Source organism: Plectrocnemia conspersa, unplaced genomic scaffold, assembly GCF_051122295.1.
Source record: "Plectrocnemia conspersa isolate PC_06_02 unplaced genomic scaffold, ASM5112229v1 ptg000010l, whole genome shotgun sequence".
Classification (NCBI taxonomy): Eukaryota; Metazoa; Arthropoda; class Insecta; order Trichoptera; family Polycentropodidae; genus Plectrocnemia; species Plectrocnemia conspersa.
In genome coordinates, this window is record NW_028277174.1 from 30,532,770 (window position 1) to 30,545,336 (window position 12,567).

Genomic DNA, 12,567 nt, shown 5'->3' on the forward strand with positions numbered 1-12,567 from the left:
AACGGTCATAATAAGACTTTTTATAACAATATTACGACTTAACCCAAACCCAAACCTAACCTACACGAATTAACCAAACTCAACTTAGAAATGTTTTAGAAATATGAAAGCTATTCTTCCCAATATTACTACAGACTTATAATATAAGTATATTCAAACCGAATTTTAGTCAATAGAAGAGCGCAAAAACAATTACCATTTCTCAGAAGTAAAAAATTCCCGTCAAAAGCAATAAAATCGTGTCGGCGCCGTCACAGTGGGAACGGTTGGTAACGCCGGCGCTGCCACAGCTACAAAACCTCTGAGGACCATCCACTGGACATCGTCCCTCCGCCAGTTTCTCCACCACTGCTCGATAAGATACTCGCCCATCATTGTTTGTCATAATATATGTAATATTATACAATAAATTATTACAAGTTTCAAACGGCGTCTTACTGCCTGCAAAGTCACACCCATTAGGGTTAGAAACTTTAAACTATAAATTGATTAATATTATCACTATGAATTTTAATGTGGATTTACCATTATTAATGTTCTTTTAGTTCTGCAAATACCATTATGATGTTCATATTGGCTTACTATATGTATACATATGTTGATTTAAATTATACTTTTTTAAAATATTTTTTCACAAAGCTACATTCATTAGAAATATGAATTCTCATATGCTCTGAAAAATATTTTTTTTAGCATTGAATAATTTTCCATTTACTACATTCAAAATCATAAATATCATTATGAATGTTCATACTCGCTAAAACATTTTTTTGACGTTGAATATTTTTTGCACAGAAGCAATGCGCACATTGAAACAGTTTATCTCTGTTAAGTGTTCAAGATCAGCTATATGTATTTCATATTTTTTTGTTCCTTGAATTTAAAATAAATAATACACTCAAATGTTATTAGGCGAGTAAAATAAAATATCATTTACTTCTGTCACTACTTGAATTTCGACATGATCATTTGAAGACTGGTAAGATAAAACGTTCAAGTCAATATTATTGTTAATAAGTACATCTTTAACATCGTGCGATTCAGAAACGATATACTAATTACAAATATATAAATTATTTATAGTAAATCTATATTAAGTAAAATATGCAATTTTATAAAATACAATAATGTTTTTGAGTCGTTAATAAACATCTATGATTAGATTAATGCTGAAATATATTATGAATAAATTATATTTTTAATTAATAATGAAAATACGTTTTTCTACCTTTTGTTGATTTTTAAATATAATGATCTTAGTTATAAATAAGTAACCTATATCAAACATGTCATTTGCTTCTGTCATATTATAATAATCCTAATTTTATTGAATGAACAATATCTTTTATTTGAATTTAACTTTTACCAAGTGATGGTCTGAATTGCCCTTTGTTCTTCTATATCAGGGCTCGGCAACCTATGACCCGCGTGTCACCAAGTGACCCATTTCAGTTCTGCAAATATCATTTTTTTAACGTGTTACGATGTCACGACTAGACCACATATATTGTTGTTAGGACCAAAAATATTCACTGACATATTCAGATAGTCACATTTTAAATATTTTGACCCGCAGTCAAAAAAGGTTGCCGAGGCCTGCTCTATATGTTTTGACATCGTGTATGGAATTTGCTATTCTTTTAGATATCAGCCATGATCTATTTGATTGCATAGTGCGCTACCCGGTATTTTTCACCCATGTACCTTTATATGTGGGAAGCATCTTTGCGTTAACACAGACAGTTTCTTTACACTCTTGCATTTTTTACCCTTATCACCCCTTATCACTTTCACAAGTGATAAGATTTTCTAACAAATTGTTATCAATACTGAATTTTAAATATGTAAATAATAACGATTGATAAATATAAAAAATATAGTAATGATTTTAATTTCTATAAATTTGTTCAAAATATAAACAGACGTAAACACAAATTTGCCATCCCTTTCTCAATTATAAATAATTATGAGATGGACAGCTTTCGAACTGACTGTGTTAACGCAAATATATTAAATTTACTAGATTATTGGCTGCTGCAAAATAGCATAGTCGTTCACTATATATTTAGACTAGTACCGTCCTGCCACTAGTCTAAATATATATGTTTTGCTTAATTTGCCATTGAAGTCTCCAAGAATTACTAATGCGTTATGTTTGGGGATTTTTTCATGCTGATTTTTCATATTTTTTCTCTCTTCTGCCTCTTCTGTCGAAGCATATACTTTGACGAAAGTTATATTGAATAAGGTTTCTTTTAGTTTTAATTTTGTTTTAATTTCGTTGATTGATGAACTAATAACATCTCAATTACAAAAATATCAAAATCATCAATCACATAAATATGTCGCATTTTGAACAAAGAGATTAACAATTTTCTACGTACTTCTTTCTCATAATAATTGTAACTGATAAAAAATAATGAGTTATATACATATTTTATTGCAATGAATTGGCGAGTCGATCAATTCCTTTTTTTAGTTTTCAAAATTACGGCTAAAACTACCTGACAAAATATTTTAGTTAGACTATGCACTTGTAGAGAGCTACACACCATTTTAAGGGGTGTCCCATAGGTATGGCCATGCTGTATATCTACCGGTGAAAATTAATTCATGTATATAAAATATTATTAAAATATTAAATAGATTCGAGATATTTTTTTAGATTTTTTAAGGGATAACTCGAGAATCTCAGGAACGTCATTTAATATTTCGATTTTATGGTTCAAAATTCAAGGGGGCAAATGACGTCCCTGTCAATAATGCTCTAAATCCAACTCGATGCCGCAATATCGAACCCAATTTATGTTTAAATGAAGACAAAGTAGAATTCCTTAGTTCCAATAACCTAAATTTTTTTTAAATAATACGTATTTTCCCGAAATAATTATTCCTCAAAAAATTTTTTTAAATATTTTTTTTCTATGATGCAAATGAAAAACAATCAAAGTCTCGATTCCCGGGAATTTAAAAAAACAGGACTTCAGAATTTCTATATATTTTGTAATCCTTAAGAATTTTGATGTATATTTTTAAGGAATATTTTTGAGAAATAATATGTTTTTTCACTTTTTTCGAGCTATAACATTAGTTGTGTCCTTTTTAGGTGTCAAGGTTTCGCCGTCGCTTATTTTAGGCACTCCGCAGATTGAGAAACTCAGCCGTCCCAGCGAAAGTGACACGAGACCATCCGAGTTATAATGATTTTTTTCTCATTTTTCGACTCGCTCGCGTTATCGAAGGTGAAATTTCTCAAATTGAAAATACAACGAGCGATCCGGAAACATTATTTTTCGTCTAAAAATTTCTCCAACTACCATCATCACATAAATTAATGCGTTCGTTATTTACGAGTCGACCTTACGCGATCGGATCACCTTGGCCTCAACTTTCTTTCTGACGATGATTGTAACAGGTACGCTTTTTTCACGTGCACATATAAATCTTGTTACGTAACGTCGGTAACAATTTTTTCATACATTCAGATCCGGCTGCACGAGGAGTGACAACTTCCACCGACTACTTCCACCAGCCAACTTTTGATTTCTCCGTCCATCCAGTCATCCAGCATCGAGAGATCGAACGACAAAAGAAAGTTTCAGTCGGCCAGAAGGCTCCGCGCGCACAACAGCCTCCTCGGTCGACAAGGCTGATCGCACACCAAATCCCAAATCTAGATCTTTAGATCTAGACTAGTCCTTTCGGGAAAAACATGCAATAGATCTATAATGAAGATTCCAATCTTTCACTATGTGCCAATTTTGATTATTTTAATCAATAGCCAATGGGTTTTTGGTGACGAATTAAATTCGGACGAAAAGGCGAGGTTCTTCGATCAAGATGTGAAGACTCTCAGCGGTCTCAGGAGAAAGCATTATCAGCAAGCACCAGACAGATGGACGTTGGTGAGCAAAGCTCCCACGATACCCTTGACACAGAGCGCGGAATCGAATCAGCACGTGCAGTATTACCAGAACGACAGGTTGGACGACGGAAATAGAAGGAAAATCTACTACATTACCAGCGATAGTTACCAAGACAAACCGAACACTGTCGGCCATGAAAACTATGACAAAATCAGCCTGAACGGTTTTGACGGTTCCAAATTTGAGACGCCCGTGAAAAAACCGTCAAAGTTGCAAAAACCGTTAACGAACAACGACAGGAAGAACGGAACGGACGATAAGATTGATCATGTGTCGGAAGACGATAAGAAGCAGTCGTGGCCTGAATTGAACCACTTCTACGACAAGGTGCCGAACAAGTCTAAGTTTTTCGAAGATTTGGGACGTGAGTACTTGTTTTTTATTTGATGCTTCACATCTAATTTATTTATACAGTTTTGATTTAATCTGAAAGGAATTTAACTTCAGACTATACAAAAAAACGTTTATTAGAAAAGAGGTATATATAACAATAATAAACGAAAACCTAATCTAGAATATCACCTACTTATTTACTTTAAAATAGTTTAAGAATCAATAAATTGTCTTTACAAGATCGTCCTTTTTGCGTTAATTTTGTGTTGACGTAGTTTTAAGAGTAGACAACGCATCACTAATTTGTTGCATATTTTCTGTCAATTTGCCAGTCGTTTCGTAGTGAAAGTTTAATCATCATTACCATAAGATTGTTAATTTGTTTGAAGCTTTCTGTTATAAACAAATTAAGTTGGTTAAACACTGTTCTCGGTTTTGACAGATCCATAATTATATAGATATTTTTAAATATCTTGATGAAGATTATTTTTTTCTACATTAAATAGAATTAGTTAAAGACTGTATTTATTTCAACAGATTTATAATTATTTAGATACTTTTAAAGATCTTATGCTATTTTATCTATAGTATGTGTTTTTAAAGGTTATTTTATTTTTTGCAAAAGATAGATTTAGAATTTTTTTTTTAATTTTTTTTCTATAATACATCGGACAGATCCATAATTATTTAGATAATTGCAAACATATTTTGCTATTTTATCTATAGCATGTGTTGTAAATGAATTTTTCTGTATGATATTGAGTTAGAATTGTTAAAAAATATGTTTTTTTTGATAAAATTGGTAAAAAAAAAAATGGTAAAACACTTCATTTTCGACAGATCAAAAATTATGTATATAGTTTAAAATATATTTTGCATAGAATTAGTTTAATTATTTTGTACTTGTTTTTATTTTCTACAGATCCATAATTTTGTAGATATTTTCAAAAATCTTGTGCAATTTTATCTATAGAATGTGTTGTAGAGTATTTTTTCTGTATGATATAGATTTAGAATTGTTAAACAAACATTATTTTTCTGCATGAGATAGAATTAGTATGTGTTGTTAAGGATTATTTTTATTTATACATGTGATTGTCTTCGTTTTCGACAGATCTATATATTAGAGTTATTTAGATTCGTTTAAATATATTTTGGCAGCAAATTTAAATCATCTTTGAGTCAGAATAAAAATCAAATCTCGGTCAGAATTTTATTAACAGCTTGGTCATAATTATATTTTAGAGGATCTGAATATATATTAAATGGGTAAAATAAACATGGGGTATGGTAAAAATAAAAATAAATAAATAACGATCAGAAGATGCTTTTGCTGTTATAAATTTTAACTTTTACAATCTTCTGAATACTCATAATTATTGTTTTGCATCTCTACATTTGTGTTATCTATAGTTATACACAAAATTAGTCTCATTCTTTATCTTATGATTTATTTTATTAATGTTACTTTAACATTAAAATTATAAAAGAAAAACCAAATTTATAAACATTTTATTAAACTCAAAGTAATTTATAGAAATAATTTTTAAATGAAATTTTTTTCGAATAATCGAGATTTTTTCCCTTAAATTTTGACTTGTACAATAATTTTCTAACGTTTAATTAAGTTTAATGGTATACTTAATATAAAATTAGCTTAAATTGTTATAGAGTTGAGGTTAACCGCTATTTTGTAATTCATAGTTTTAACTACAATAGTTTTATGTAGAAACGAATTAAATGTATTTGTGGCTGAAGATTATTTTATTAAATTAAATTAGGTTTATTGGTATATTTACTATAAAATTTGCTTAAATCATTACTATAAAGTTGTTGTAACCGCTATTTTGTATTTCATAGTTTTAACTACAATATAGATTCATAGTTTTCTGTGGAATTGCATTAAATGTATTTGTGGCTAGAGACTTTTTAATTAGCTTATGCTTTAAATACATATATTTGATTCGTATTTAGGTACAAAAGTTTGCAATTGATACCATATATATTTTAATTTATATATTACTAAAATCTCTGGATTCCTTGCGATTATAACTTATTTTAGCTGTAATTCTCCAGTCATAGTTACGAATTTTCAGCAAATTCGTGATCATGGATGGACCATCACAACCAAAATACAAACATAAATAAGTTATTATATATATATATATATACAATTTCTATATAATATATATTTTAAAAAGCAGTTTATATTGTAATTACAACTTAAATTTTACTATACAACAAGATATTTGCCACAAGGGTAGGATATCTTATTTTATATTTACATATTATAGAAATACAACTATTTTTCCTGTATTTTTAGATATTGTCAATATTTTTGTGCAAAATTCTATATTTTTTTTAAATTTTTGCTTTGAAAATACACTTAAAAATATTTTTATGATATATTATATTAGGTAATCCCGGAATTAATGTCGTTTTTTATTAAAACTCAAACTTATTTTTTTTTTCAATTATTTAATATTTTTTTAATACAAAGTAATTTCTAGTGTTATCTACGACTCTTTGCCATCTTGTTACTAGATCTAAAATTCCTTTCTCATAAAAGGCTTTTGGTTTAGATTCGAAGAACTCCGAAAGACCCGATTTCAGTTTTTGTCGAATTGTCGAATTTTTTGTTCCCTAATTGCGTTTCTAAAAAGCGAAATAAGTGAAAGTTGCTCGGTACCAAGTCCAGAGAATAGGGTGGATGCAATAAAACATCCCAGCTAAGGTCCTGGATTTTTTTACGGGTAATATCGGCAACATGCGGCTGGGCGTTATCATGTTGAAGAATGACATTACTTTTATTCACAAGAGCAGGTCTAATTTTTTGTAACGTCGTATTTAATTTGTCCATCTGTTCACAATAGAGGGCTGCAGTAACAGTTTGCCCTTGTTTTAAAACATCATAATAAATTACACCTTTCGAATCTCACCACACACACAATAATGCTTTCCGAGGATGTAGTCCTGGTTTTGGTGTTGGAATTGGGGTTTGACCTCGATTTAACCATTGTTTCTATTTTTTTATATCATGATAAAGAACCCATTTTTCGTCTCTGGTGATAAGGTCATGGAGAAACGGGGTGAAATGTTGCTTTTCTTGCAGTATTTTGCATGTGTTGAGGCGTTGAGCTTTGTTGCATCGGTGAGCGCGTGAGGAACCGAGATACCTTATTTTTTAACTTTTCGCAGTTTCTCAAGATAACGATGGGTGTTCGACCGTGATGTGCCGACTTTCTTCGATAATTCATCAATGGTCATAATCGGATTTGCTTCGATTTCCGCCTTTAGAGCTGGACTATCCACTAGACTGGGCCGTCCACTTCGAAGCTCGTCCTTCAAATCGAGATTGCCCGTTGGAAATTTTTTGAACCAACTTTGGCACTTTCTTTTGTCCAGTATATCATCGTAAATGTCATAAATGCATTCTGTTGCTTCTGTCGCAGTTTTTTTTTAATGAAACGAAAACAGCATACAGCTTCTTAAATGTGTTTCCGAAGAACACGTCTCTGCCATTGTTTGTAAATGGGGTAGAAAAGATTTTTTTTGTTTAAAAGAAAGGCAAAGGATCACAGAGAAGAAAAAAATTACAGCGCACGTCTTCACTGCTCATCGGACCCAAAAATACTAAGCCAAAGTTGCCTATTAAAAAAACGACATTAATTCCGGGATTACCTAATAATACAATATATTACACATATAAATGGAATTAATTTAAAACAGATATTTTGAAGGTAACAGCAATGCAACAAGTTTATGCTGTAAATATTTTTTTGTAGTGGATCAATTTATATATATTTTTTACGGTTAAATGTAACGCGTAGCTATCTATTGCTAGTATAAAATTGGAATAGCATTTTTATTTACAAAGATGTAATATCTCAAATAATACGTTGAATTAAAATATGTAATTTTTTGCTATAGTAGATTTTATCAATCAAATATTTATACTTTTTCGAAGTAAATTATTATATAGTCATTTAATTAAAAAAATATCACAAGGCCACGCGCAAAAACCTCCACACTGCGTTTTCCGTGTTGTTCAAACTTAAACCTAAGCTAAGCAAAATAACCATTATATTTGCTTAGGTTAGGTTTGGGTTTGAACAGAATTTGGACGTTTCGTAACTGTCAAATTTGAGTGTGGCGCCGTACACCTATAACTAGCAAGTACCAAATTATCTATACATTACTACAAATTATAATTTTGTAAGAAAATACACATAACTTTTTTGTTATGATTTTTAAGATTTTTATAATTCTCCTTTCACTTGAATAAAAATCTATAATTTTATAATTTGACAATAAATAAATTTGACGATAGCAAAATATATTTTATTTTAGTATTTTTTTAACGGAATTTTTACAGAATCACAAATATCTTATCAATGCAACATTTAAATGTAGAAAAAGCCGTATATTTTATTGAAAATGAAATAGATGATATAAAATAAGTAACCTTATATGGGCATAAATTATGTTGGCAGTTCTAAAGCAGTGTATAAATTAGCATATAAAAAATGAGTCGGGAAAAAAAGTGTTATTTTAAAATTCAATTCCGAAATTATTCCATAGCTTACAATGCAGTTTTTAAAAAAAATGTAAGCAAAAAAAACTTCATAAAGAATTTGAAAAATACTAAAAAATAAAGTCTTAGCTTTAATCTCTAATAATTTCTTCAAATAGAAGGTTAGGTTTATACGAAGAAAGTTTATTTACATTAGTATCGACAAACATCTCGACGACCTGGAAAAGTTGACTTAGAATATTTGAATATTTAACGACACGTGTAAACAAATCTATTTATTTTTCAAAATATTTATAATCTACGACTAAATCAGCTATTTATATATATTACAAAAATTTCATCAAACATAGCAAATTTTTACTGTTTAATGATATGTTATCACATTCACTGCAGTATTGGTTCTAGTCATAGTAATTAAAAAGTTATTGAATACATCTAATTAGTTGTAAACAATCTACATCACTACCTCCGAGTGTGATTTTCGATCTCAAACGGAAGAATGTCGGACAAACTTTGGCCCACCGGCGGAACTTTCACTGTGAGTCGTCCCCTCCTACTCCTTTGCCGCGTGTTTCACTTTTTAACCGGCGCCCTGCATTTGTCCAACTGTGGTCCGCGCCTACGTGACCGATGTGAGAAAAAAATGTTATTTCACTTTCGTTGACGTTCTCATATGGCAGCGAAAAAAGTCGCCGGCGTTTGTTACAAAGTGTTAGTCATGATTTACACAACGATACTTATGGATTCGTTTCAATTATAGAATAAGCTAATCGTTGACTTTCGCTGATTCTTAATTTGGCTAACGTGTGTACGTTTTTCTTTTAATAATTTATTACGATCCTCTCTCCGAGTCGTTACGATGAGAAATGGTTTCATTTGATTGGCGATTCTGTGTTACATTAGTAGAATATGACTAATACTGAGTCAAAATAATAGTTATTGCTATAATTTAGTTAGGTATATCGCTAAAAACTAAATTAACTAAACATAAGTGAGCTTAAATTAAAAATCCATGATTAAACATAAGATAACTCGAAGTGTATGTAAAATTTCTTACTCGTTCATTTTAAGACATTGTATATTCTGTTAATATTTGTTTAGCCCCTACTGTTTTTAGTAATATTTCACAGCTATGTATTAATTTGCAATTATTAAACTTATTTTAATTTTTTTGTCATAAATATGTTGAAAGAAAACTTAAAACGTTCAGCGTTTTACTTTATTTATAAATGACTTATCATTGAGTTCTTTCTAAAAATTATAGTATTATATAACAAAAAAACTATGAGTATAATCTAAAACACATATAAATGGGTTCAATCTGTAATAAAAGTGTAGTTGAAACTATTTTTAAATACAATTAGAATATAAAAAAATATATTAGCCATAATAATTTTACACAAACATTAGTTAACATATGTTTGTGTTCATATTTTGTTGTACAATTTTGATAATATCAAGCGTCTAGTAATTTAAGAGCACTTATTAGTGTATTTAAAATGGTTTATATTATTATTATAACAATTTTTTAAATAGTATAAAAAATTTTCAAAATGTCTAGAAAGAGTGTAAAAACTTTCGTTGCGCGGTCTAATTATCTTTAGATAGTATATTTAAAACGAATTATCTAATTGTTGTGGTAATAGTGTTTTATAAACAATGTTAAATTGATGGAAAAAGTGCAAAGAATTTTACCAGGTCCAAATATTTTTAGAAAAAAATACTATATTAATTGCACTTTTTTAAAATAGCAAAATTTCTCACTTCGTGGATTTTATAATTAGATTAATAATAAGTTTTAATGGTAAAAATTTAAATTTTATCGTAGCATGAATAAATATACATTATATATTAATTATTTTATTTATATATTTTTTAATTTTTCGCTACGCAGTCAAAAAAAACTATACGTTATTATCAGCTCTAGATGAAATATTATTGAATATTAAAATAATGTAAAATTTTTTGATAAAAGCGTAAGAACTTAATCTAATTATCTTCTGATAATAATGGAGTTTTTTTTGATATAAGGAAATTCTCTAAAAAAATTCAAATTGTTTTATGTAAAAATCTAAATTTTCTTCTAGCACTTAAATAATTTTAATTTTTCGCTACGCGGTCGAAAGAACCGTTAATATAATCACCATGATCTTTTATGATATTATTAAATATTAGTAGTTATTGTCAAATAGTTTAGTAAAAGTAAAAGACTTTTCGATACGCGGTCAAATTATCTATTGACATAAAAACAGTTGTTTTTTTAAATCAAAATTTTTCGTTGCGAGGACGTTTTGAACTAGATTTTATTTAAATAATAGTATTAAGTTTATCCCAATACGAATAAATTTACTATATCTTTTAAATCGTTTATTTAAAGTAGTAATTTATTATTATTTTATTTTTTTGACGTTATATGTTATTTTTATAATTTTTCGCTAGGTGGTCCAAAAAATATGCATAATCACAAAGATTTTTTGTAATGTTATTGAGCATTGTAATTACTGTAAAAATGAATTTTTAATACGTGGTTTAATTACCTATTAGTTATACAGCACTTTTATTTTTAAATCAAAAATTTTCAATGTGCGGACATTTTTATTAAATTAACTAAACCTTATTCAAATACGAGTCTAGTTTTTAATCCAATACGTATAAATTAAGAATATATTTTAAATTATTTATTCAAAGTAGTAATTTATTATTATTTTATTTCTAATGATATTGTGAGTATTTTTATAAATTTTCGCAACGTGGTCGAAAAAAGATTTCTTGAAATACGGTTTACCGTTAAAATTATTGTAAAAATGTATAGAATATAGTCAAATTATACTTTGATATTAAATAAGTTTTCTTATTAATAAAATTTATCACTGCGTAGACATTTCTATAAAATAATTTTGATTTTTTAATGTAAAAATCCAGATTTTCTCTTTACACAATTTTTATTTTATTTTAATTAGTAATTTATCATATTTTTTTTTAATTTTCGCTACGCGGTCGATAGGACTATACATATAACCACCAAGATTTGTAATATTATTAAACATTAATCGTTAATGTAAAAAGGTGTAAGAATTCTCGATACGCTGTCCAAATATCAATGAATAATTCAGCAACTTTTTTTCTAAATCAAAATTTTTCGTTGCGCGGACATTTTTATTAAGTTAACTAAACTTTATTTGAATAAAAGTATAGATTTTATCCCAATACAAATATCTTAATATCTTTTTCGATCATTTATTTAAAGTAGTAATTTATTATATTCTTTTTAATGACATTTTTTGTTAATTTTTTTGTTAATTTGTAAAAAAAACATGAAAACCAAAATCTATTGTAAAATCTTAATTGCTTTTTTTTAAATAAAATATGATTTACTAAATTCTTATTTTAAAATATATATTACTAAAAGCTAAAAAACTATGAAATTTTCCATAAATATATTGGAAATATATTTTAAAATTGACTTGAATTGCCTTTTTTAAGTGAATGAAAAATTTTTCGCTACGCGAGTTATAGCATTATAATATTTATTTAATAAAGTAGTATAAATTAATACATAAAATAAACTTAAGATCAAATGAACAATCTTTAAAGTAATATGATTTTAAAATGCAACTTAAATGGTATGCTTCTCTTCTCTTATTTCATAAAATAAACTTTTGTTAATGTCTAAAACTATCAATATTTTACTTCCTTGTAAAAATTAAAATCATGATGATTATAATGTACTGAACTGTACGTACATTTATATTTTTATGACAGAAGTTATGTTAG

General features: G+C 28.1%; 1 protein-coding gene across 1 annotated transcript in view; it reads left to right on the plus strand.

The window, feature by feature from the left end:
- Positions 1-3,477: 3,477 nt before the first annotated feature.
- The window catches only part of LOC148231344 (serine proteinase stubble), a 38,447-nt gene continuing 29,357 nt past the window's right edge, over positions 3,478-12,567 (plus strand). Inside the window, exon 1 of the mRNA XM_088196041.1 lies at positions 3,478-4,290. Within this exon, the coding sequence (XP_088052167.1) occupies positions 3,729-4,290 (562 nt within the window). The 5' untranslated portion in view covers positions 3,478-3,728. The remainder of the gene's footprint in view (positions 4,291-12,567) is intronic.